This window comes from Xiphophorus maculatus, chromosome 12 (genome assembly GCF_002775205.1).
Source record: "Xiphophorus maculatus strain JP 163 A chromosome 12, X_maculatus-5.0-male, whole genome shotgun sequence".
NCBI lineage: Eukaryota > Metazoa > Chordata > Actinopteri > Cyprinodontiformes > Poeciliidae > Xiphophorus > Xiphophorus maculatus.
The window spans coordinates 4,301,056-4,329,029 of NC_036454.1; the positions used below are offsets into that span (position 1 = coordinate 4,301,056).

The following is a 27,974-nucleotide window of genomic DNA, read 5'->3' on the forward strand; positions in this document are numbered from 1 at the left end:
ATGAAATGAGATGTGTATACTTTTACCCACTCAACATAGCCAGCTTATTTGTGTAACTTTCTGCCACTATAGACTAATTTACAGTATTTGACAGAATGGCGTAAGATAATGAAACGTTTCCTTCCTCTGTTGAAAATCAGCAATACTTCCACGCTGGAGGAAACGGGCTCAAGAAGGCATTCGTTGAGAAAAGTCCTGAGCTAGCTTCTCTGCGCTACGCTCTCTCTCTCTACTCCCAGAGCACCGACGCACTAATCAAAACCTTCGTCACCACGCAGCATTCCCAAGGTGATCCCACACATACTCCACATGTGTCTGATGCTGGTTGTGTGGTTTATTTGTCTTAAAATCATCTATTTGTTTAATTTGTTGTTGTCTCAGTGCATGATGGGATTGGCATCAGAATCACTGGTAATGAGAAGATTAAACCCGACAGAGGTGAGGCTTTCTGCAACTTATTGGTGTTGGGGATTCATAGGGTTTGTTTTGTTCAGTTGGTTAACAGTTTCCAGCTTTAACTCAAAATGGAGCGTTTCTTTATCGTTTTCCATTGTTTTTACCAACTTCTGTTGAGACTACAGGATATTTAATAAGTTTAAAGTGGGAACTGAAGATGATAAAATGGGTTCCGGAAGCTATGATAAACATGATAAGAAATTATTGAAACTGTGATGAAGTTTGTGAGGTGTTGTGACTCATATTGATATTGTTGGTGGTGATACAGGCTCTGGGGTGGAGAAGCCAATCGGAGAGGCTGTTCTGCAGATCGACATGCTGCTTGGAAAGGAACGCAAGATCAACGTCAGGGGTGAGAACTTATCCTGCTGAAACTTTAAACGTATTTACTGAAGTTCAGACTACATGAAAAGTCTCTGAAACGAAGGAAGCAGCAAAGACTAAATAAAACTAAATAAAAGATTAGCATATTTCTGCTAATGAACGGTAGAGGAAATAGGCAACCCAGTGGGCGACCGGCTTGCCAATTGCTAGCTTATCCAATGCTAACACTAGCATATATGTACTAATGGACAGTAGAGAAAGTTAATTGTAACTACCATTAAGGTTCTATGCTTTTATTTTGGTAACTTTCTTGTTGAGGTAGCTATGGTAACGGACTGCAGTTCTGCCTGATAAGGTTAACAGCAAAACAGAAAAAAAGGATAAAAAGCAACTAAATTTTAGCTTCAGTCAATAAGGAACAAGCTCAGTAACAGCGATTGGAGTTTATTTGAAATGCTCATGAAAAAAATTTGATTAATGAAAAGAATTGTAAAGATGTAATGAGCTCAGCATAACGACAGATGGAGAAAACGATTGTAATTCTCATTTGTTCTTGTCTAGCTGTTACGTTGGTTCATGAATAATAATTTATCATCAGTCCAATGGACTGGATGTTAAAGTTCTTTCCCTCGTTTGCTTTCTTGTTGTTAATTTCCTGTTTCTGCGTTCAAATCTGTCCCATCAGTCATTGCGGTGAACGACATGAAGTGGCAGACCTCCGGGATGTTTCGTCCGTTTGTCGAGGTCTCCATGGTCGGCCCCTTTTTGGCCGACAAGAAGCGAAAGTTCACCACAAAATCTAAGAACAACAGCTGGACCGCAAAGTTCAACGAGACGTTCCAGTTGTAAGTACCGCCAAGAGTTCATGAACGCGTCACGTTAGTTTCTGGTTATTTGCTGGTTTTTCTGCTTCTGCAGCGTTTTGGGTAAGGAGTCCCCGGACTGCTACGAGCTCCAGGCGACGGTGAAGGACTACTGCTTCGGCCGGGCGGACCGCGTGGTCGGCTTGGCCGTGCTGCAGCTGAGAGACGTGGCCGACAGGAAGAGCTGCGTGTGCTGGTGTCCCCTCGGGCCGCGCGTCCACACCGATGACACGGGCCTGACGGTGATGCGTATCCTGTCCCAGCGGCCGGCCGACGAGGTGGCCAAGGAGTTTGTGAAGCTGAAGTCCGAAACTCGGCCGGCGGAGGAGGGCAGATGAGCCGATTCTGACTCAGGACTGAGTGATCGCTGCGTTTCCATTGAAAAATGCACAAATTGAAATTATGAAAAATAATTTGCTTAATGGAAACACGCCAATTTATTTAAAAAACATCGGCTACTAATGTTCCTAAATATCTGATGCAGAACTGATGCGGTTTTAAAAGAAATCATTTCCCCTTAAACCAGGAAAGTTTCCAATGGTTTGTTCTGTTTCCCCTTGAAAATATTCACCAACTCTGTTTCCATTAACCATGAAATTGTGCAAATTGAAATTATGAAAATAGATTATCTTAATGGAAACACGCCAACTTTGGAAAAAAACAACACATTTTTGATGAAAAGGTTTTAGCACTAAGATGGTGTTTCATCAAAATTGGTTTATTTTGCATCACGAGTCACATGATCAACAACCGGATGTTACTACTGGCAGAAACGACAAATCTCATGTTACTGTCTACATCCGTGATTTTTTAATGATTTATCGTCTGAACGGGCTTATTCACAGGTGATTTCAATTTCATATTTTGTTTGTGAATTGACAGAGATTTGCACACATTTGTAATACAAATGCAGCTACTGATTGTATATGGCAATTCAACCTGCTACTTATAAAACACAATTTATAGGGCGCATTTTCAAAGATCTTAAAATCCTACAACAAATGATTGATTTTTGGAATAACAAATGTATTTGTTTTGGTTGCATTTACCCAGAATGCATTGCACTGCAGTCCACTTCCTGCTTTTGGAGCAGTCTCTGGTCCGCTTCGCATCCACACATGCATTCGAACCGCACTACAGTTCACTTCAACCGAACTGAGACCGAAGTTTTTCAGCGGACCAGAGTTCGCTTTTTTTGGTCGGTTAGCATTCACACCTCCCAACTGAACCGGACTATCTAGACAAATGGACTGGAGTGGGATTCAATCGAAGTGAACAGGGCTAGTGTGAATGCACCTTTTGACTACTTTGAGGCTTTAAGAGTCCTCATAAATATCTCTTGTGCCATCAGTACCACCATTTATTCTGACACTGGACTCAATATGAGGGGATAATGAAAGAAAAATCTCCAGAAATTAGTCTGAAAATTCAGTAGCAAATGGTTTCTTCTTCTTCCCCCTGTTGGGTTCAAGCCTGATTTTACAGCTTAAATCCACCGATCAACATTCGTAGCACCAGATGTGTCTTAAAGGAAGTAGATGTTTTAATTCTGTTCCCAACAGGAAGTGTGTCATCTCCAATCGTTGTTGCTTTTAATCATTGAATGGCTGGTGCGAAAATCATACAGGACTATGATGATGTAGCAAGTTCTCATTTCTGACAAAGCCTTAAACAGATGGTTAGCTCAGTTTACTTTGAAAGATTACAGTAAACTGCTGTTTGTTTGATTCACCATTGAAAGACTTTTAGCTTTTTTTTTTAACTGCATTTACAGTTTCCACAAACTGAGGAACGATTCAGATGGTGTAACCTTAAAATGTATTCATGCGGTGGTGGGCACACTTTGGCTAACCTGCTAATAGAAGTGCTAACTTTTCATTTAGCGTTTTAGTATATTTGCTAATTTCCATGGCTGTTTTGTAAACTTTTAGTTGTTCAACATCTGGGTCAATTTTTTGGTTCTCAACTTAAGAATTGATCAGGTAGTTAGAGGTTTTTATTCATGCTTTTATTTTGAAGCGAGTCAAGACTGTTTCGGCAGCAGTTCCGTTTCCTGTCCTAGTTGTGTAATAAATTTGACTGTTCAGGGTTACATAACATGTTACAGAGTGAGCGTAAACATGGTTGAATTTAGCGTTTAGCATTAGCTTCTGCTAAACGTCATGTTATCATAGGATTTTAGCTTTGTGGTTAGCGCAGCTAGCTTTTTAGGTAGCGGTGCCTACCACTGCGGTCTCTCTAAACAAACATTGATCAAACCGAATGACGTACATCGTTTAGTTCTGCGATCCTGTGCACTGACTACGTGCCAAGGATGGCGAGTCGCATTTTTTCTGTTTCAGTTTCTTTCTGAGACAAATGTGGCCTTTCTACAGTCTCATTTTGCCGAAATCCGCCTAGCCCTTATTAAACCGAACAGTCTGCAGTGAGTTGAAGACCTACTGGCCACATCTGGAGTGACAGCTGAACACTTGCACTCTGCTTAGAGCAAAATTATAAAAATATAAAAGCATGTATTTATTGCACACAAGATCCACTAGATTTGTGATTTTCTTTTCCTGTATGTACTGTGAAACCGAGTAAATTTATGTAATTATAAATCTCCCAATGTGACATATGTTGAATATACTTGTAACAACATTTTGTACATAAAATATTTATGAATCAAAAAGACTTTATTGTTTTGACTTATTTTTATTAAGTCTACTTTCACTTTGCATTCAATTATTTTGCTTGTAATCCTAAAGCTCACAGCTTCCCTCATTCTGACCAGACAATTAAGGGAATGAAACTGTTGGGAATATGTGACGCCATCAAATGTTTTCTGCCAAAAATTTGTTAAAACTAAAATTTAGAGATTTAAGAAGTTTTCTTTAAAAAAAAACAAAACATGGTGATTTGGGTTTCAAAAGTCTGAAATGTTTTGACTTTTCAAACTCAGAAAATTTCCAAAGGTCAAAAATGTGCCTGTTGAAACGTGAGATTAATCTCAGTTTCTGTTTGCGGTACCAAATTTTCTAGAACATTAGAGAATCTAATTTTTTGGCTTGTGTAAGCGGAAAAATTAAAGGAAGATTACATTTCCACCAAAAAATGAGGAAATTTCAGTTTGAAAAGTCAAAAATTTCCCCCCACAAAATCTGAAATTTTGAGATTAATTTCAGAAATTCTCTAGAGAAAATGTCCAAATTTTTGTGTTTCTTTTCTAGCAAATTTTGAATTTTTGGAGCTCAGAAATTTCTATTTTCTAGAAAATTTCAGAATTTTTTTTATTTACTCTTGGAGAGCAAAAATATCTTTTTGGTTTCGGGGGGATAATACTGGTGATGAAATGAAACATTTAGTTTTTTCTTCAGAGCAATATTAGTTTTTTTTCTTAAGTAATGATGACCAGTCCAGTATAAAGATCTGAATCCAGCTTTAATTACACACACAGAATCAAACAGTAACACCTGAATTACTATGCAAAAATAAACATACATAAAGCCAAAGACAGGAATCATTTGGAATAAATTATTACTGAGAAACATGGATTTTATCTTGACCTCAGTCAACATCCAGCAATTATTTGACTGCATAAACATTGTGAAACAAAACTCATTTACCTCAACAGGCAAGACATGAATGTATAATACTACTGTATGTTGCATAAATAAGATTATTTTTCTCACAAACTGTTGATTATACTGAGTATTTATGGAAATGTTTGTGAAAGTTGGTTAGTCACCGTTGACTTGAAGTCCAGGAATTAAAAATCATCAAGATGCTGATTTAAGGAACTTCAGACAAGATGTAAACATCGTTGCAGTGTTTTTGTTTTAAATATCTTTGCCATTGTACACAAAAAATAAATCTAACTTTGTCCACGTCGTGATAAATGCTAGAATGCTACATGGTAAGAAATCAATATTTACTTTATACATAGAAAACATATTTAGTTATTCATTAATTAGAGGAAAATACCCATAAATCATATTTATACTAACTTTGAAATCAATTCCAATAAGACCACAGAACAAACGTATTTATTTTAAAACAGTTAGATGATTAAAACTCCAAAATAAATTAAAATGTCTCAAATGGAGATGATTAAAGTGTGTCTGAATATTCAGATATGATTATCAAATATTTATAGAATTAATAGTTTATATAAAAATAATACCTTTAAATAAAAATATATTTATATTAATATGAAAAATTTATGAAACACAAATTAAACATGAAAACCTATAATTAAAACTAGAATTAACTTCAGTAATTAATTACTCAAATAATTAAAATACATTTTAATTAAATGTATTTCACTTAAATAATTCTAGAAAATTTGAGTTTTTTGGCTTGAGTACAAAAAAGGGAACAATACATTTTCACAAAAAAAACAAAGAAATTTGAGTTTAAAGAGTCAAAAGTTTGGTAGAAAAAGTCTGAAATTATGACATCTCAGAAATTTTCTACAAATTTTTTTTTTAAATTTCCTGCAAGTGAAAATTTAATAAGAGGTGTAACATAAAATATCTTTTAAATAATAAAACAATCTTATAATTATTTCATTACCATCGTAACATAACCAAGTTATTTTACCGGTAATTGTTAAATAATTTAGCTATCAGAAAGCTGTGCTTTTATAGATCCTGACATTTGATTGGTTAACATGCACAGACATTTAGCTGCAGACCAATCACATCGTCCGTAGCCGGGTTGAGCTTGACTGACTTTCAATATAAAACTTATGAAATAATGACATTGAATCATATCTTCAAATATATTAATACATTTTGATGCTCTGGTGGAACGGGGAAGATTCGTTCAAACAGCCATTCTGTCAAATTGATGCTTAAAAATAATATTAATTAGCTTATTGTTATTAAATGATCAATTCTTGTGAAAATAACATTTAATTCTCTTAACAGCGATTGCATTTCTCTACATCTAATTTGCAAAAACAGTTTGCAAAAGTTTTAGGCAAATAGATGAATATTGCATAATATTATGTCACTGATTGTCTATCAATGCAGTTAAATTTGACATCAGGGAGTTTATAAACATAACAGACACTAAATAAATGTTACCAAGTCTTATTATATTTTATTACAAAGAAAAACTTCATTTATTAGCATTCTTGAAATTGATACACCAAAATAGAGCTACACTAAGAAAATAAAAATACAAGTCATGAGAATAAAGTTGTAAGTTTATGACTTTATTCCTGTAATTTTATTTTATTATTTTCTTTGTATGGCCGACGTATGAAATAAATTCACTTTATCTCAAATTTAATCCTTCAAACTGAACGTTTTGACATGTGGCTGTGGAATTGATCTCCTCCCCAACAGTTGCTGTTTTTTGCTTCCTATATTCTAATTTATCTGGTAAATGTGTTGCTTTTGTTTGGAGGAAGTAAATACCTTTATTTAATATTTGTTTTAATCGTTCTCTCGTCTCTTTGAGGTCACCTGGTCATGCGTTGCCATGGAAATGACCTGGTGTTTTCAATCAGCCTCACTGGGAAAATCCGTTGTTGAGATTGAGAGGGAGGGGGATGTTTTTGGATTTTGTTTGGGCCCAGATTGTTTTAGTTTTGAAGTTGTTAGTTAATTGTAATTGTGTAAATATTTTTCTAGGAATATAGTTTAGCACAAATGTGTTTTTCTACCTGGAAATGTAAATGTTGTTGCCACCCCTCCACTAGTCCTGGTAGGAGCCGATGCTTTAAACGCCGGGTGGTTTGAATGCATCTTATGCTTTGAACTGGAGTGAAAAGTTTGAAGAACTGCATAAAGAAAAAAAATCAGAGCTCTACAATTTCTGGATTCAGTCTGATTTCTCTTAGCAAACCAACAGGAATGTTATTAGTTCAAATTTGATTTGAAACAATTCATTTCTGATTTTAAATCAAAGCTTATCTTTGCATATTTATTGCCCACTGTTACTCCTGACTTCATGATTCATTTTTGATTGTTTTTTTAAATAATAGAAGGAGAGAAAAAAAAACTATAATTTGAGCTAATTTTTGTTTAATTTTTGGTTGAACAAAACATTTGAAACAGAGTTGGTACCAAGCCGTGGCATTAAACTGGACTTTCAAGTAAAAATGCGAGAGCAGCAAGGTTCTATTTACATCAAGTACGTCAGGCTGTGCTTGTTTCATCGTTTAATCCATCCTGAACTTATCTTCAGAGCCGAGTTTGTGCGTCTTGCAGCTGGTCGCTGGACTTCTCGCTGGTCCCCTCACTGGACTTCTCGCCGGTCCCCTCACTGGTCCCATTGGTCTGGGCTTCCCGCTGGGACTGGAGCCGGTCCGGCAGCAGAACCTCCACCGTGTAGCTGACCCGTTTGGCCTGGAAGATGCTGTACGTGTTGTCAAACCTCAGCACATCTGTTCAACAGGAAGTGGAGCCTTTTAAAGGGGAGGATCTTGAGTTGTGGGGATTATGGGTAAACAGTCGGACGACTCACAGACTCCTGGAAGCTCACAGGTCAGCGACCCGTCCTCAGGAACCAGGTGAGCGTTGTACCGCTGGCTGGGAATCACTTCCTGCATTTCAGACGCTTTCTTCCACTCACCCTTTCTGGTTTTTAGAAACACCCCAAAGCCGATGTCTGCGCCCTCGCAGGCGAACTGCCACCTTAAAGAGTCACAGATAGGAAACATTTATACAAACTGTGTAATGAGATCATCTTTAACTTGAACGTGTTAGTATTCGAGATGAACATGAACTCCAAATCTACACAAAATTTCTGATTTAAAGACGACGTAATGTGCTAACTTCACATTTTGGACATTTTTATATTTCCATCTGAGTTTCTACTGCTTCTAAAAACAAACACCTGGTTCTATTCTGACAATAAGTTGACATTTTTATTGAATCTGGAAAATGGAAATGTAAAGTCGCAAATCAACAGGCACTAACCTCCACCTAATGACCCCAGCGGAACTCTGCCCGTTACCTAGCAACCCCAGCCACGCCCAGCCTGTTACCTAGCAACCCAACTGGAGTTTAGCATATTTGGCCAGCTGGTTTTAAGATAATACTTTGTAGATCGCCTGGGGGGGTGGGATGTTGTTTGCTCCAGCATAGCAAACTATAAAAATTAAAATAAGTAAATAAAAATAAATCCATTTAACATCATTTCTGAATAGTTCAGTTAAGTAAATAGCGGTTCCCCGTTTTACTTGCAACATCGTTTTGCTTGTTCGGTTTGTATCAAGCCAAAGGGATGGAAGATTGTTTCTCTTTATGCATGTGTAATTTTAAATTGATCTTTAAGTGTCCCATTAGTTCCCAACCCCACTAGGGACAAGGTGATGGGACGGAGGGAGGTGGGTGGGTGGGTGGACGGACGGACGGACGTCCCTCCCATTAGCACACTGACCGGAGGACGCAGCCCGGGAACAAGATCTCAAAGTCCATCTGTTGGGAAGAACCTCGATTGACGGTCAGGCAGTGTTCGTAATCCACGTTGACGTGATCCCGCACGTAGTAGGAAGGAGGAACTGGGCCAACATGGTTTATCTGCACAAGATTCACCAAAGGTTAAAATACAGGGAATGATGAAAACTTGGGAAGTAGAAGGTTAGAAGAAATCGAGGCTTGACTTACGATGCCGTTTTGTCTGACTGCTTGTAACCATGTTATTTAGACATTCAACAGCAGGTCACACGAAGCACAGAAAGGTTCTTTTTTCCATTTATTCACACAAAAATCAATCAAATAAAACCAGAATAGTGTATTATAATACATAAACCCAACTAAAAGGACAGGCCATTGTTTCCTGGTGCGAACTCTGCCTACTGTAATGTAATTACATGAGAGCGAGTAAAAACGAAGTGTAATCTGGACTAGAGGTGGGCAGCAATCATTTTTATTTTATGATCATTTTGTCTGGGCCTTTCACAATGAATTTTACTGGAAGATAAATTGTCCCAGAAGTTATTGCTATAAACGATAATACAGTTCCTTTGAGATCATTTTCAAGTAATACGAAAATTATAATAATAATGCAAGAACACATTCTTTAACTTTAAATTCTAATAAGTTAAATTCAGTTCTACTGGAACTGGAAGTACTTTAAAATATCCTAAATAAAAACAACAGAAAGAACAAATAAAATCAATTACAAAGTTTCTGCAAATAAAACTGTCCTTCAAAATAAAGGGCTAATTGAGACCAAAGACTGAAAACTTTTTATCATCCAGTTTTTGGTGGAAAGAGAGAAAAGAGAAAAATGATCAATTATGCAAATGGAAATTATTAATCTAGTTTTAATTTATTATACAATTGATTTATTGTGTCAGGTCTATTGTCACAATAAATCCTCAATCATAATATTTTAAAAAAAAGTCTGTATTTTTTTTTTTTTTTTACAATTTTCTCCACTGTCTGTTCAATGAAAGCATCAATAAATATCAATAAACTGTAAAATATGATTGAATGAAGTTACTGTGTGAAGTTAAATTATTTAAATTACATTTATTTATGTGACTGGTTTCCTAAAGAAGCAAATAAAATTTTTAAAAACAATATTTGTGTTTGTGGGGCTAGAACTGCTGTGCCATGCAGTCACAAAAAATAAACAAATAGTTTTTAATCAGTATCACAAAATATTGTGAGAAAACTTTAAGTCCGTATTGCCAACCCTAATCTGGAGAAACTTACAAAGAGAAAACAATAAAAACCATGTAAAAACAGACCAAAGCACAGCAGACTGAAGGCTGTTCATGTTTAAAACTCTCACATTACATAAACTGTGCACAATTAAAACCAACTGAGAATAAAAAATAAATAAAATACCTTACAAAAATCCATAAGACTCAAAGTTTTTCAAGTTAAAAAAAATAAATAAATAAATAAATAGTGATTTCTGATGTTTGCAATTTGTAACTGTGATCCTTGGTTCAAAAATAATTACAGGAGGAAGAAGTTAATGGCTGGATTCATTTGCAACGTTGACATTTTCTAAGAAACAAACAAAAATATATATTCTTAGGCTAAATATGTTTTTTTTTTCTTCATCTTTAGAGTGGGAGAAACTTTCCAATTAAAAATATAGTTTGTTGTTTGAAATAATATTTTTCTGCTTCTTAAATTAACAAAAACAAAACTCTAAAAAAGATATTCTGCCAATTTTTAAAAACCAATGAGGTGTTTTTATTATAATTAAATATTTTATGGGTCAATTATCCAACCAAACACACAAAAAAAACCTGTTTCACGTCAGTCTGCAGTGAACTTACTTTAAATAATATTAGCACTTTGATTTCTGCAGTTTACAATTATTTATCAAGTGATTTATGCTAACCTAAATGAAACAACAAAGCAACAGAACATATTTAGTACAGTTGCTTAATAATGCAATCTAAAATGATAATAAAAATGTATTTAACAGACCTAAAAGTTAAATTTAACCCTTGTGACAGATAATGTTTTCTGATAAATGTCCTCCTTGTGCTGTAAGATCAATGACTAGACGACGCTGCGTTTGGTGCGTTATCATGTAAGAACAATGTGAACAGAGGTCAGGTCCCAAACTAAGCAAAACATCACGGAACAATGTGATGGACACAGCTAGCTGACCGGCGAGAAGCTAAACCCAAAACATTTAGAGGCCGAGTTAATCCCAAGCATCCTGAACGAAGACAAAATCAATTTGAATCTTCGAGTTCTTCATCTGTCTTGGGCCCAATTTTTTATCTGAAGAAACAGCCACAAACATGAATCAGTTTTACGATTAGTTCATAGAGCAGCTTCTACTGGGTTGGCTCTACGTTAGGCATGGGCAGTTACCTGATCAATGAGTCGCATTTCAGAGTGAGGATGAAAACAAATAATCCACAATCAATGGTTTGATAGATTGAAATTAGTTCCAGTCAATTAACTTATAGCATCTGCTTAAACTTTCATTCAGAATTGTAGTTTGACCGCCATCCAGCAGAGGGCGTCACTGGCCATCCTTAAGGGGAGCCAGTTGATACAGAAATAAAGACGGCGGGGGTCATGCCAGAACCAGAGTGCGGTTTGTATGATGGCGTAGAAGAACAAAAAAACAAGAGTAAATTTCCACTAAAACAGAGATTAATCTCATAAATTTTATAGAACAAAAATGGAAATATCAAAATTTGAAAAGTCAAAAATTTAGAAATTCATCTAAAAAAACTTCAGTTTGTTTTCTAGCAAATGTTCGATTTCGAATTCAGCAACTTTCTAATTTTTCTAGAAAATTTCTGACATTAATCTAAAAGTTTTTAAGTTTTTTTTCTTCGCAAATATCCGACCTTTGGAGTTCAGAGATTATTGTTAAACTTTCAGAGTTTTCTTCTAACAAATCCTCTTTTTTAAACCTAATTTGGAAAGAAACTTGCACTTTATGAAGTTCTGTTTTGAAATGGAAACACTCAACAAGCCCCTTAAATTTCACTTAATATTTTTGTATTTAGCAACCTCAGAGGTTTCTGTTTTGTTATATTTTATAAATATGTCCAAGTTTATTAATGTGAGAAAACCATGATTTTCCTATTTATTCAGTCAGTACGTAGTACAGCTGGCAGATAATATTGTTATATTAAACATTTCTTAAACTCAGCATAGCAAACGAAAGAAACACAATATCGGCCGTTCAGAATACGTAAAACATGCGAGGTGCGAATTAGAAGCTAAAACTGCGCCGCCCTTCACGCCTTAGGTTACATGTAACTACAAAAAGCAGAAAGACAACATATTGTTTTACTTTAAATGTTTGTGTAAATAAAATGAAATGGTGTAATGTTCATGACAGTTGAGGATCTCAGACCGGCCCATGCCTTTACTGCAGCAGCTACAGAGAATCTGATCTGGCAGGGAGATTTTTATTGATTTGCTTTTCCTATTGAAGCAAAGCGAGGCAGGAGAGGAGCAGCATGAAGGCGAACTGAACAGTTCTGTTACAGAGCAGACAGGAACAGGCTTTGAACTGAACAGTTCTGTTACAGAGCAGGCAGGAACAGGCTTTGAACTGAACAGTTCTGTTACAGAGCAGGCAGGAACAGGCTTTGAACTGAACAGTTCTGTTATACAGCAGGCAGGAACAGGCTTTGCTAGAGCTGCCAAGACACATTTTGCTGGACGATAAATGATTCCAGAAGTTATTGCGATAAACGATAAGAATTGTTGTTTTGAGACCATTTTCATTTAATACAATGATCATGGCAAAATAATGCAAGAAGACATTTTTAAGGATCAATAAACTTTAAACTCTGATGAACATTTAACTGGAAGACATTTTAAATATTCCAAAATAAATAAACAGAAACAACAAATAAAATGAATTATGAAGTCTCTAAGCAAAATTGTTGAGGCGAAACCACCAGACTGAAAAGCTTTACTGTCCAGTTTCTAGTAGAAAGAGAGAAAAATGAAAAACGATAAATAATGCAAATGGAAATTATTGAGTTTGTTTTAATTTGTCTTACAAATTAACTAATTTATTGATTATTGTTACAGGCTGGACATGTAAAACTAAGTTTTGTATCTACAATAACAGACCACTTTATTTGTTTACTTCAAGTGCTGCCACTTTATTTTATTTTATTTTTGAAAAGGAGAAAAAGTTTTTTCCACTTGACAATTTTGGCTCATATAACAAAAAGTTTGGACACCGCTGTTGTATCGTATATTAAAACAGCCTAAATATTCTCCAAACATTCAGCGATCCTGTGAGATTTACATAGATTAGGTCCCCAGGATGGCTTATGGAAATCTATTTCTTTATTTAAGGTGCTTGGTCAGAACAGGTAAATCTGGCAGTTACAGAGCTAGCATAAACCAAACTTTGCAAGTCAAATGTAAATATGCAATATTTCATGTGCACCAGGCAGTCTTTAGTAAAGCAAAGCTGCAATAAACTACATGAGCAAAAGACGAAAGCAAATGCATATCCAGAACAATTCAAAGCAGCTATTTGATTTATTTCATATTTTTAGATCTACAGCAGGCTGAGTGGCTGAAGTTGGACTCAGACTGGCATCCAGTAACAACATATTTGATAAACCATTTCTCTTGTTTTATATGCAACATATTGTATCTCATTGATACCTGCTCCTGATTTAACATTAGTAAAAGCATCACTGAGTTAATGTTTGAAAAGGAAGCCTGCTGTAAACACTTAAAATTTGCATCTGCTTCTCTCTGAACTCATAAACGTCTCGGATTACATCGTTAAAGTCGGTCAGCATTCCAGATGTTTTTCCAAATAAACTGACCAGAAAACAACCCAGAGTCCTAAAGAGCTCTACAAGCTTTCTCCATTTATTCTCACCTAAATTAAACATATCAGAGCAAAATGTGTCAAGATTACATCTTTATCGATTACATTTACAGCTACTTACAAACATATTAGAGACACTTAAGCTTTCTAACATTTTCTCACTTAGCAGCCAAAGTTAAATGTGTTTTTGGGGATTTTATGTAAAATCAGCACAAATGGTGGAGTGAGAGAAATGCTACAAGTTTTTCTAAATTGTTTACAAGTAAACAATGTGCTTATATTGGACCCTCATTCCTCAAATAAAACCCAGTCCAGCAACAGACCCAGTACAGCTTACTTTAAATTCACCTTACTGGTAAACAGAGTCCACCTGTATGTGATTTAATCTCAGTATAAATCATCTGTTCTGTGAAAGCCTCAAAGGTTTATTAGCGAACAAACAGAATCCTGGAGACCAGAGAACCCAACTTAGATTACTGGTGCATTCACACCAGACAAGGTTAGTCCAATTTTCAAAACCAGCTGACCAAACATACTGGATCTCTGCATGGGTTGCTAGGTGATGGGTGAAACTCTGCTCTAGGGTTGCTAGGTAACTAGGCAGCGCCTGCTGATTTATGACATTCCAAAACCTTTTGTAACGGTTCATTTTCCAGACACCAAAAAGCATCAACTTTTGCCTAAAAACTGCTTGGTGGGGTTATTTTTAATGCTCCAGCTGTTTCTAGAAGCAGCAGAGACCAAATGGAAGCACAAAAACATCTAAACTGTTTGCATAATATGTTCCCTGTAAACCACCGTGGTGACCACAGAACCAGAGATTGGAGAGTCCAACCAAGTCTCCTCAGTGGAAGACATCCTGGTGGGATTGGGCAGTAATTTGAAATACTTTCCCCTCACTTTGCAATTATGCTCCACTTTGTGTTGCGCCATAAAACCTGCTGAACTTTGTGTTGCAATGTGACAAACATGCGGAAACGGCACCCAGTTGTTTTTTTCCCCAACCAGTTCTGATCAAGGGCTCTGCTGCTGGACTGGCCCCGCCGTTCAAATTGGTACCAGTTGCCTCCACAGTTTCTGTTTGTTTCTAGGAAATCTCTGCATTCGCATGGCCTTATTAGTTGCTACTTTTTGTCTTTTATTGCTTGTTGAACTACGACAGAGCAGAGTACACCAGTCAGCTTAGGTCAAGATAACCTTACTGAAGTTGATGAAAGCCGTTTTACTGCAGGTGTGATTAAGAACTGATATTTAATCAGGATCAGAAAACCCATAAGGTGGTATCAAAGGTCTGAAAGGCTAAAATGGCTGAATCTGCTGAGGAAAGGCTAGATTATGGCCAACATTTATGCTACAATTATGATAAATGTACCTAAAACTGATCAAAATGTTTTAAGTACAACTGGGGAAAAAGTGCCACAATGTAATCAAAAGTCAGAAACTAAAAGGGCAAACGCTGCTCCTAGAATCAATGAGCCAGAGATCTATTTTTGTTGCTCTAGATACTTATCTTTTCCAACTCATCAGCCACTTCTTGCATGAAATAATCAGCAGCAGCAGGTTTGCTGACTCACCCTGGTCCGACAGCGAGGATCTCCATCAGGATCCGTCGCCTTCCCTCCATAAATGGCCGGCAGCTCTTCTGCATCGATGTACTTCAGTAAAACCTCCTGCCAGTTTCCTGAAAAAAAACCCACAGTATAGCATGTGTTTACAGTTACAGCACAATATAAATAAACGTCCAGGTCCTCTTTACATAAACACCCATGTTTAGTCTATGAAAAGATGTAAAAATGTGAGAACGATATGCTGGTATCATTTAACCACGGTTAAGTGAAGCCATGTGGTTTGACACTGTGCGCCATTTTGATTTATGGTATTTGTTGCACAAGTGTAATAGTTCAGTGTTATGTTGCGCAGTCTGGCAGATGCGTGGCTGATTAATTTAACTCCAGTTAATTAGAAACAGTTTCAGATTATATATTTTCCAAAGTAAGAGGGAGGGCTGAAACTTAAATGTATTAAATCGGTCAGGATTAGGGATGAAAGGTATTGATTAATGAAGTTGATTTATCTGGTCAATAGTCTAATGGTTAACATATAAGCCGCCATTTTCTTAAAACCCTGAGTTTTCTTTTGTACAGAGAGTCGGCCATCTTTTTATAACCTGTAGAGCTAAATTTTTCAAAATATGCTGTATTTGTGTATTAAAAAATATTGTGAAACTTACGGAGCTTGTAGACTGCTTATATTGCAAAACTAAGGTGAGATTTTCATCTCCCATCGGTCTCTGTTAGTGTTCCCCGTTGTTCTAATACGGCCGCCATCTTTGTTTCTGTATCAGCGACGCCCTCTGCTGGATGGAGGCCACACTGCCACACTAAAAAACCGGTCTATGCGACTTTAATAGTTAATCTATTGGTACAAATTTTTATTAAATGAATCATTAATCATCGATTAATCGTAAGTTGATTAATTATTAGCATCCCCAGCCAATATGAAATTGAATTTCAAATAGCAGCAATATTATTGTTGGCTATATTTTTGAGACACTGTACAGCTCTTTCTTTCTTTCTTTGTTTATTTGCATTGGTTGAGTATTAACAAAAATAGAACACTATAACATTTACAGCCTTGGCTAATTTGCAATGCAGATGGGCTTTCAACAACATAAAACAATTTAAAAGACAATAAAACTTCATAGCATCACTGCACAAATCCTAAAATGTAATTTAAAGAAGCTCTGGAGTGACGTGTCCACATCTCACCCCCCAGGATGTTGATCTTTTGTCGCGTGATTTCGCTCAGAAAGTGCTTGACGAGGTTATAGGCCACTGGAAAGAGTTTAGGAGCTAAAGGAGGAAAAACATAGAAAACAATGTAAAATAATAAGTATGTTGCAAGCATACATGGAGCACAGGTTTGACTTTACTTTGGATTTTCTCAAATCCTTTGTTGGGGTTTAACAAAGTTAAATATATCCACATATTTAAAATAAAAAAAAACTTTCAATAAGTGGTTCTTATGTGTTTTTTACAACCCTAAACTATGAACAGTTAAACCTGTACTATCAAGTGTACAAAGACTAAATTAAATACATTGTTATTTATAAATTGGGTACATGAAGTTAGTTTCATTATTTATAATTTTTTATATTTAAAAAAAAAATAAGTTTACCCTTAATTACAAACAGCCTCTTCAGGCCTTCTGGGTAATTATCTTCAAACATCTGGAGGATCTGGAGGAGAAACAGCAGAAAATCAGCAAATTGTTCATCTTAAGAGAGAATTACGCAGTTTGTGTCGCTTTGCACCTCTCCATATGTTTCTATCGCCGGTTTCCATAAGTGCTTCAGTCCCAGACCTTCAACATCGTAGATCATCGTGATTGACTCAATATTCCTGCCCAGCTAAAACACAACACAGAATAATAATAATAAAAACAACAAAACTTACATGATGGAGAAAAAGGGATAACATGGTGTTACTATTGCGAGAAAAGTTAAGCTACTTATTACTTCATTTCATGAATCCAAAAAACTACTCTGACAAATATTCTCATTTGTAATGCAGTTCTTTAGGTCACCAATCACATAAAGAAGTGTGGTTTGTGTCATTAAACTACACACAATAACCATATTTAAGAATATTTTTTACATTTCTTGATACTCTAAATGGTGGAGAAAATAGTACAAATTAACAAACAAAACTAATTGTAATTTTTTGTGAAAAAAATAAAACGTTTGCCAAAAAACTAAGAAATTATCAGATTAATTTGAGAATTTTCTATTTTTTTTGTGTGTGGAAATTTCAGAATTTAAAAAGTCAAAAATTTGCTTCAAAGATCTTGAATTGAATTGAACGACATCGTACCCCGCCTCTCGCCCAGAACGTTATCTGGAGATCGGCACCAGCACCTCCCGACCCCACTGGGATTAGAAAATGGATGGATGGATCTCACGACATTTTGAGTTTGCTCAGATATTTTCTAGAACAAAATATGGAAATTTAAGAGTTTCAAATGTAGAAAATTTCCATGTTTTTCAAAAAAATGTCTGATTAATTTTAAAATTTCTGAGTTTTTTTCTCAAATATTTTACTTTCGTAGCTCTGAAATCTCCTTGGGGTTTTTTTTCTCAAATAAATAAATTTCAGATTTTTTCTAGCAAATTTTCAACTTTTCAAACTCAGAAATATTTTAGTTTTTTTTTTTATTATTTCTTAATTTAATCTGAAAACATCTGAGTTTATCTAGCAAATGTTTGACTTTTTGAGCTACAAAATTTCCATATTTCTTCTAAAGAAATTCTCAGATTAATTTCAAAATTTCAGATTTTTTTTGGTGGAAATTTCTCATTTTTTCCATCTTCTATGCCCTAATATATTGTCGGAAGTTTCCATGCTTTAAGCTGGCAGCCTTCCGGACCGAGTGTCCGCCTTAGCGTTAGCATCCTTTGCTCTTACTCTCTCTGACTGCAGGTTGCATTCCTTCTGCAGCATCTCGCAGTCTCTGATCTTGGACTTGATGAAGTCCTGCTTGGACGCAGACAGGAAGAGTCCTTTGGGGTCCACGGGTCCAATCACGTCGTACCAGATGGGGCTGCCTTCGCGGTCGTAGCCACACATTCCTCCTGAAAGATACTTCTCTATCACCTACAGGGGGAAGCCATTTTGAATCACACAGCTGATTTTTGAAGACCTGAAGCTGCGTTTCCATTATAAATGTGCACAAATCTTTGTCTATATTCTGCTAATGTAAAAACAACAATCAAACAAAAAACAATAATATATGAAAATAAACTTAAACTCAATTTAAGTTTAAATTAAATGAATGTTTTTTCTGCCATATCTCCTTTGATATGGCAGAAAAACCACATCATAGTACCGCAAAACCATGGTGGCATATTGAAGCCATTATAGATAGAAAAAAAGGAGTACATTTCTCCCCAAAATTTTGAAGAGTTTGAAAAGTCAAAAATTTGATAGCAAAAAAAAAAAAAAGAAGTTCTACAAAAAAAAATTTCCAGAATTTCTTTCCCTGAGAAAATGTCAAACTTTTGGTTGGAGGTTTCCAGGACATTTTTGACTTTTGAAGCTCATAACATTCCTTATTTTTTCTAGAACATTTCTGAGATTAAACTCAAAATTTCAAAATTATTTTTAACAATTTTTCAAGTTTCCAAAGTCAAAAATTTCCACGTCTTCAGTCTCAAAATTTCAGATTTGTTTTATTAATTTTTGACTTTTGAAACTCAAAAATGTCCTTGATTTTTTTTCTTGAAAATTTCTAAGACTAATATCGATACTTTGGGGAATTTTCAAACAAATTTTCAACTTGTTAAAGTCAGAAATTTCAAAGTTTTTCTCTTGAAAATTATTGACATTAATTTCAAAATTTTTGAGCAAATTGAAGCAATTTTCTTGAAAGTTTTTCTCTTGAAAATTTATGACAATCTCAGCATTTTAGTATTTTTTTCCCAAAATTTTCAACTTTTCAAACAAAGAAATTTCTATTTTCTTGGATTAATCTCAAACTTTCTAAGGTTTTTGCATGCATTGCTCCACGTATTATTTTTTTCCATCTCCAATGATCCCAGTTAATACTAAAACTTTTTTATCAACGTTGTTTAAGCTAATTTCTTTATCATAATTTCGATTTGGACAGTTTTATCTCTGATGGAAACGCAGCAGCCAGTGCTTGTCTTTTTGCATTTTACCTCTGGTGGTTGCCAGTCGGTGATTATTGCGTCTACTTTCATGTGTTTCCTGAACTCCAGGTGCTGAAACAGAAGATTTATTTGTGTTTAGCTTAAACATTAGCATTAGCATGGCGGATTTTCACATGTCCTGCAGATTAGTGGAGGCAGATTATCTGTAAATGATGCAACCGGTAATCTTAACCTGCCACAGGTCTTTATTTAATCTCTTGTCTGTGTCTTATCTGCCTCTGGGTGCAGTGATGACTCAGTTTGTGAACCTTCACCCCCCTCTACCCGCTATAATCTGGAGCCTCGCCTGCAGCTAGGTGCGCCTCCACAGATTAATTAATAAAAACGATGAGTTTGTTTTTAGCTCCTTTGTGTAATTTGCTGCAGATTATTTAATAATGAGCAATAATGCGTTACCTTTCGCAGCATGGCCTCTGATTTCTGCACATTGAAGTTCCTCGCTGAAACAGAAGAGGCAGAGGTTTAATCTGGTGAAAAATGTCTTAATCTGGGATTACACTCTCATCCTGCGGTTTTAATTTTTCTGTAGCTCTAAAAATAATTATGGAAAAACTGAAAAATAGTCAAGACAGTTTTGAGATGCTGAACAATCAAATGTAACAATCTCAGACGTTTTCACGATGCAGATTATGAGATTACAGATTAACGCTGGAATGGAAAGAGTTTTCATAAAGTGTTGAAATTAGCAGTTTTTCATGTCTTACAGGAAAAAAAATGACACATATGTACTTTAAGACTTTATTCTTCTATTTACCCAAGTTTTCCTCTGTCAAACCTTTGTCTGTTCATTCTATTTTTGGGAAAACTGAAAATCCCAGAAATTAAATTTCACAAATAATAAACTGTACTTTAATGAATCAGAGCAAAAATAATTAAATCCAGCTTCAACTACTGGAGTTTAGATGTTTGTGTAATTCAGAGAAGGTAGCAATGAATTAAAAATATCCACTTTTCTGTTTTTATAACCAGTTATTGAACCACCGGTGGAGAGCAGAGTGGACACTTCAATGTCTAAGACTCTCTGTAAGGTGATTAACCGTCTGGCAGCGCGGCGAGATGAGCGCTGGATTATGCTGCATTCACTGACCCACCGTTAAAACGAGGAGGCGTCGCTAACACCTCTTCCTTAGCTTTAAAGGCGACGTGTCACGCTTCCTTTAACAACTTAGAGGGGCGTCCAAACGTTTTGTTATTTTGGACAAAATAATCAAGTCAAAAGTAATTGTGGGCCTAAAAAAAATAAATAGTAAAAAAACTTTTAAAATTGTTGGGGGTTTTCAGTTCCCAACAATAAACCAACAATAATTTTAATTAAACAAATAAATACTTTTTTTTGAAGGAAAGGAAGGATAAAGTTATTGCAGATACCAAAGAATAAGAGTTTTTTTAACGTCATTAAAATAATAGCAAATTTATTTGGGCTCAAATAAAAAATAAAAATAAACAAAAATTTTCCACCTATCCTCAGCATGCTTTAACAAGGTTTAGTAAATTAAATAAAAGCAGATTTTAGGTTTTCTGGAGTCTGACTGAAATCTCAAACAGTTTTTTCTAGCTAATCTTTGACTTTAGCAAATTCCCATTGGTGAGTAGCATACCTGAAAATGGTGCTCAAGTAAGAGTAGCACTATCTCAACATATTTTACTCAAGTGAGAGTAAAAAGTATTTGGAAAAAAGTTTACTCAAGTACAGAGAAACTGATCAAACGATTAATCATAAAGCTCTTATTATCTTTATGGCCGGCACAGATCTGATTTCCTTACACTTTGGCCTTGATAAGACATCACCTGCGTTAGCCGCTGCTCTCATTGGTAAGTGGGAATGTGACCAAACGTCACCTGGTTCTCTGGCTGATGGAGCCAATTTACACGTTTGTTTGTTGGCTAACACTGCTGCATTTATTTAGATATTTTATAAATTCAATCCTCCTCCAAACAGAGGCTATATCTGACAGAACCCGCTTGTGATTCTTTGTACAGTAAAGTCCAAGCAGACTTTGCATGTTCTATCTCCAAACTAATTTTCCTCTGAAATCACTTTCTTTATCCCTTTGTGTCAGAGCAGCAATAAAACGTTATGATTTTTATTTAGCATATTTAGCCTAGTAATTCATTATCAATATCAATAGATGGTCAATAGATCTGGTAGAAAATTCAATATTCAACAATGAACTCCGATCCAGAACCGCACGGCATTGTGGGAAATGACTTCTCAACCTCTCATAGCTAGCTAAGCAAAGTTGGTGGAATCAGCTAACTTGCTCTCTGGTTACCTAGCAACTCAGTCATTCTTGGTTACCTAGCAACAGCCTGTTGAGTAACTGCCACAGGAGCAGTTTAAGTTTCTCCAATTTGCCTCATAACTGCTTAAAAACAAAAACAACAATGGTGTGGGATGAAAACTAGGACTTGCCACGCCGCCTATTTAAAACAAAAAACTAATCAATAATTATCAATATTTGATTGATATGAAACGTTTATATTGTAATAAGTATTTCAGCCTTATCGTCCATCCCAACTGTTTCTGATTTTATTCTGAGGAAACTCAGAGCATTAGACCAACTTCAGAGAATCTCCCCAAACTATTAAACAGGCTAAAATTTTCCTTTTCCTTCCACTCAACTTTCCATTATAATGCTTTGATGAACAAGTGATGACCTAATGTGGTAGAAGTACAAATCTGTCCCCATGACTTTGTCGAACATATATTAGCTCTATTTAAAAATATTCTATTGGTCTTAATTTTCTAATATTCTGAGAAACTAAATTCTCAGAATATTGTCTGGTGCGTCTTTTATGCACAAACTGCCACCGCGCATTGGAAATCATTTAAAATGTTATTTTTTAACCGTTTGATTGTACTGTGTTGTTAAAATCCAAATTATTGCATCATTACACTGCAAAAACACAAAATGTCTAATGTTATTACACTTGGAAGAAGTCAAAACTAACTTACAAGTAACTTTTCAGCAAGAAATAAAAGCTTTAAGTAAATAATAGCTTCCTATTGGTTAAAAGATTCTAGTTCTAGTTGGCAGATTAATTTATTTATAACATGAGAAACATGTCTTGTTATAGGTTAAATAATTTGCTACTTTTTTAAATCAATATTAAGGAATTATTTACTTTAAATGAGCTCCTATTTCTTTCTACTTGTAAGTCAGTACATTTGAAATAAGACAAGCAAGATATTTGGATTAAAACTAGACAAAAATACTTGGTGAGATTTTGTGTTTTTGCAGTGCAGTCAGGCTTTTTGTGTTAAATCTTATTTTTATGCAACATTAAACTGTAAATTTAGCTTTACGTAAGTGCCAGGGTGACATAACTTTAACTATTTAGCGCATTTATCACAGTAACAGAGCTTTATTGTTCATGTTCGGAGCTGCGACTCCTCGTTTCCCAGAGGCCAAAGCTGGCATTTCATAACTGAACGAAGCTTAAATAGGAGAACAAAGAGCCTTCAATGCTGCCGAGTTCTTGGTAAGAAACAATTTCTCAATATCTTCTAACCCCTGAACAGAGCAGCAGACTCCTGCAGCCACCGTAGTCCAGTCCTAATGAGATTAGCTCTGGATTAGATCGATACTCAGATTGTTGGATCTCTGCTTTAGCCTCCCGTTTCCTCCCACAACGACGATTTCATATCTGCTGCTTCAGCCTCAAGCAGGGGCGCAGCCTGGCGCTCACGGGCTAATCAACCACTGCTGGCGTCCAGTCAACCACTTTTATTTATTTATTTCAAACTGCTTTTTAAAAACAAGAAAACAAGCATAACCAAGAACAAAATAATTAGTTTTACCACGATGTTTGTTTGAAAAGGAGCAGGAGGAAGTTAACATTTATTTAATCCCACTCTTTGTCTTAATTTAATGAAATGTATTACTTACCGACTCAGTAAATATCAGAAATTTGTAATATAAGCATGTTATGGTATTCATGAGCCTGTTCAATTTACTGGGTTAAGAACAAACAAATAAATTAGAATACATAAACAAAATGATTACAAACTGACTCTCGTAACACGACAAGAAAATCTATGGACTCATAATAATAATAGTAGTAATAATTACAATTATAAATTACAAACATCAGAATAATTCCTTGCCAATGTGCACCTTATACATTTTTCAGAATCTGTGTAATATAACAAATAAAATAATAAAAAAAACACAGGAAAATGTGGCCAATACATAAAATAAATTAATTTAATCCTCTCTTGCAACTTCAAAGAAATGACAGAAACCAAATTTCCTGGATTTATATCTACGAATAAAACATCATTTACACATCGAATGCAATCTGCAGTTTTCTCAGCTTTAATTTAATCCCAAATCTGAAAAGACATAACGGCGCGACGGACATTTTTCATGCACATCTCACAGCGGAACAACATGTTTTAATTTAGTGGTTAAGACTTGATGCAAAATGACGTCAAACAGCAGATAATCGATCAGCGTTTATAAGTTCAGCTGAAATCAAGAGTTTCTCTGTCAACTTCTGCAAACTCTCCTCACTTGAGTTGCATCTCAGTTTCATGTAATTAACTGCAGCAGCTTCTGCTTTCCGCTTAAAGAGCAACAACGCTGATTTTCCCTATGAATTCCCCCCCAAAAAAGGGAAAAGCAGGTTGCAGATGCAGATAGAGACTTTTTTTTAATTTAAGTACAACAATTAATTCAATTTTAACAGGGGAAAATGTCTTGTTATAAGTGAAATAATCTGCCAGTGGAACTAGAACTTTTTCATCAATATTAAGGGATTATTTACAGAAAACAAGCTGTTATTTCTTTTGGAAAAGTTAATTTAGTAATTTAGTTTTGTCTTATTTCAAGTGAACTAAGAAACTAGACAAAAGAGACTTTGTGAGACTTTGTGTTTTTGCGGTGCTCCCGTGGTAGAGGTTCCTGTAGAGGTTGATTTAAAAATAAAAATCAATAAATAAGAGCAGGAGGAGTGATTAGCTCACCTCGGAGCCAGCGCAACAGGAAGTGGTCATGCTGTGCAGGAAGTTGAGGAAGAATGTCTTGTACCTTCGATCGAAACTAAAAACAGATAAACAGAAGTAGATGTTAGCTCAAACCAAACCTCACAGTTACAATTTCATAAAGAGCAGAGATTTATTGTTTCAACACTGCAAAAACACAAAATCTGACCAAATATTGTCGGGTTTAGCTTCTGCAAATATCTTAGTATATTTTAAATAAAACAAAACTTTATTACAAATACATCACACCACAAACATCCAGGAACTCTTAACTGAATCGGGCGCACCCGTTCATTAAATGAGGCTAAATAAGTGACGCTTTATTTGACAGAGTGCAGAAGACTGACATGATACTGTCATAAACATGAAATGACACCTGACATGTACATGAAGGAGACTTTATGAACGTTTACAACTGTCATTCAGTAAATAATTACATTTTAATGCAAAGTTCCATTAAGATTTTGACTAATTATTATTATTTGGTAAATAATTACACTTTTAAAGGAAAGTTGCATTAAAAGTGCACCAAATGTGTCAACTTTGCATCATTTGATAAATAATATTACTTTTAATGCAAAATTGTATTATAGATGTCATTAGATTTTGAATTAATTATCATTATTTGGCAAATAATGAAACTAAATGCAAAGTTGCATTAAAAGTTTCATTAAAACTTTGGATTATTTGGTAAGTAACACTTTTAATGCAAAGTTACATTAAATTGGTACTGAAAGTGTATTAAAAGTTGCATTAAAATGTGGATTAATTATTATTATTATTTGTAAATAATGACACTTTTAATGCAGAGTTACTTTATCAGGCTATGACATTAAATCAGGATTTTGTGTATTTAATTAGCTTTTACTATAAAATTGTTTTTGCATTTTTCATAACTAAGCAGATACAATCTGCGGCTTCCATTTCAAAACGTTTGGACGCCCCAGATTGAAATTACTCTTCATATGTCTGGGAGCGTCACTGCATTTAGTCTCAGCCAGTCTGGAGCTGGAGGGAGCACTGGTTGGACTGGTGAGGTTTTCCCACACTGATCTATTGTTTCAGGGTCGAGGCTTCAGGCTCACACCAGGCGTGACGTTGAGATTCATCTTGCGCCTCGCCTAAACTGGAACAAAGGTCCGATGCATGTCGTTGCACGCTGCAGCTTTACGATGCGTCTGAAGACCTTGAATTACTTTGGGAAGTTTCCAGAAAATCTCCAGGCTGCCTCTGAAGATCTGTAAGCTTTCCTCCATGTTTGCTAAAACTGAACCGATTCCCATCATCCTAAAGCTCTGGGCATTTTTGTCGGACATGATGTTTACCGTGTCCTGTTACTTTTGTAACGATGCAGTCATGTTTAGATGTCCGTTTGGAGGATTCCCTTGCAGGTGTGGCTTTCTCCTATGGGTGTACTGTCTCTTTAAGACGAACTGTTGGACTCCCTGAGGAGCTGAAACATGCTGGGGATTTTGTTTATCTCTCGTCTGGTAAAAAGTTAGGAATTTTAAATGGTTTATGAGATTTAAAAGTCTATTTTAGTTGTTACCTCATTCAGTATTCATGATCCTTGAAGTTTCCCCACATTTTCTCATCTGACAATAACAAACCTCCACAAGTTTTATTGGGTTAAACCAACACAAAGCTGTGAATTCAAGGAAGAGTGGCAAAATCAATCTCAAAGTAGGCAAAATAATTTTTGTTGATCAACTTGAACACACGCCATATATGGTGCTGCTTTAGAGCCAAAATTAAGACTTTTGCGCATACAGTGACGACTACATCCTTGTTACAGGAAGCTACATCTGTTCTTGAGCTAGCTACCAATTAATGAGCGACCGTGTTGGTAGTGAGCAGGCGACTACTCACTTGCGTTAGCTTTGGGGAGGCTAGCATCCCCACTGGATTACCCTACTTCCTCTACTGTCCATTAGCGCAGATATGCTAATGCTGGAGAAGCTAACAATTAGCAAGCCTAGTCATTGGTGGGGTCACCCACTGGCTGGCTACTCATTCAGGTAACAACCTATCCAATGCTAACACTAGGCTATCCATGCTAATGGACAGTAGAGGAAGTAGGCTATCCAGAGGGTGACCAGCCTAGACATGCTAGTTACCAGCCTCTCCAAAGCTAACACAAATGAGTAAGGCACCTTTTCGGTCGAGTCAGCCCATCATTAATCAAAGCACGTTTAAGAATGAATATAGCCTCTAGCGACAAAAAATAGCCACTACAATGTGTGTAATAGTCTTGATTTTGGCACTAAACTTGTGCCATAGAAGAATGGCAATGGCATAGATTCTGGATCTGAGTTCATAGGTAGATGAATGGACCTAAATACAGAGCGGATGTGTTGAAAATTGATCTTCATAGATTAAATATTTGACCTTTTTTGTAAATTAGCAATAAGTTCAGTTTCTAGCTGTGCAAAGCTGGTAAGTAGATACCCAAAAAGACTTGCAGCTGTAACTGAAAACCTCCACCTCAGCTCTGAACTACCTTCTGTTGGTCCATTGGTCAATTTAAAAGACTGAAATTTGTGGTTGTAAATGACAAAACAGAGATGTTGACGTTTCCAGAAGAGCCACCAATTGATAAGCTGATGTAAATATGCCCATAATTTTTTTTTATAGTAGCTTCCTATTACTCTCTTATAAAAGTAGTAAATTGAGTGTTTTCATACTATAAAGCCTTTATAGTGTGGAAGTGCATCCAAAACCGATATAAGGGATCAAAATTATGGGAGCGGTAAACTGCATGTGAGCAGATATTAAATTTTTCCACACTTCTTGATTGACATTAACTAAAATAAGCAGGATAAAAAAAAAAGAGTAAAACTAGAGACAAACATTATGGAGAGCTTTTTAATTCATAAAAATAAAACTTACTTGTTCCAGCGCCTCAGCCTGCTTAGGACTGAGGTCTCCAACTCTTCCGCTCATGTCTCAGACCTGAAGCTGGCGGACAGGCAGCGCTTATTCACAGTCAAATCCACAGACAGGCGCCGTTAACTGCGGGCCGGTTCTCCGTGTCTGACGCCGCCCCGTGATGCTCGTGTGCGGCCGCAGTCTCCTGTTACCCTCCGCTGACGGCGGCCTGGAGGTGGAAAACGAAAAGGAGGAGGAAAAAATGTAAACACGACCCTCACAGACGCAACGCCAGCAGGTGATCACTTTAACCGACTGACTCGGCCAAAGATCTGCGAGGGAACAAGAGACGTCACTCCGCCGCAGGAAGAAGGTGCAACTAGATAACATGGAGGATCCGCCTCTCTGTATGGAGGCCACCAAGGACCAAAACTCAACATGGGAAATAAATGCACAAATATAATAAATAAATAAATAAAGTAGTTAATTCTTCAGATTTTTCATTTGA

The 27,974-nt window shown here is 35.9% G+C and overlaps 2 protein-coding genes across 4 annotated transcripts in view; one reads left to right on the forward strand and one right to left on the reverse strand.

The window, feature by feature from the left end:
* Positions 1-4,301, forward strand: part of LOC102228331 (protein unc-13 homolog B-like) — a 148,554-nt gene extending 144,253 nt beyond the window's left edge. For all 3 annotated transcript variants that reach the window (XM_023343565.1, XM_023343563.1, XM_023343564.1), the window contains 5 exons: positions 141-288; positions 382-438; positions 725-808; positions 1,466-1,625; positions 1,699-4,301. In XM_023343565.1, coding sequence (XP_023199333.1) covers positions 141-288; positions 382-438; positions 725-808; positions 1,466-1,625; positions 1,699-1,981 — 732 coding nt within the window. In that variant the 3' untranslated portion in view covers positions 1,982-4,301. The remainder of the gene's footprint in view (positions 1-140; positions 289-381; positions 439-724; positions 809-1,465; positions 1,626-1,698) is intronic.
* Positions 4,302-5,044: 743 nt separating this feature from the next.
* On the reverse strand, positions 5,045-27,836 carry sec14l2 (SEC14 like lipid binding 2). The gene is made up of 12 exons (XM_005813241.2): positions 27,488-27,836; positions 24,581-24,656; positions 20,008-20,051; positions 19,600-19,662; positions 18,347-18,535; positions 17,197-17,292; positions 17,061-17,121; positions 16,652-16,735; positions 15,458-15,564; positions 9,018-9,157; positions 8,100-8,269; positions 5,045-8,019 (listed from the first exon to the last, which is right to left on the reverse strand). The coding sequence occupies exons 1-12, from the start codon at positions 27,539-27,541 to the stop codon at positions 7,817-7,819; spliced, it is 1,287 nt and encodes a 428-aa protein (XP_005813298.1). The 5' UTR covers positions 27,542-27,836; the 3' UTR covers positions 5,045-7,816.
* Positions 27,837-27,974: the final 138 nt, after the last annotated feature.

Bases quoted from the DNA above. Each gene is read 5' to 3' on its own strand.
- sec14l2 (XM_005813241.2), bottom strand. From the start codon at position 27,541: ATGAGCGGAAGAGTTGGAGACCTCAGTCCTAAGCAGGCTGAGGCGCTG. The intron at 8,270-9,017 runs GTCAGTGTGCTA...TGACTCTTTAAG, and splicing joins TTCCCGGGCTGCGTCCTCCG to GTGGCAGTTCGCCTGCGAGG. The intron at 8,020-8,099 runs GTGAGTCGTCCG...CCTGTTGAACAG, and splicing joins CTGTGAGCTTCCAGGAGTCT to ATGTGCTGAGGTTTGACAAC.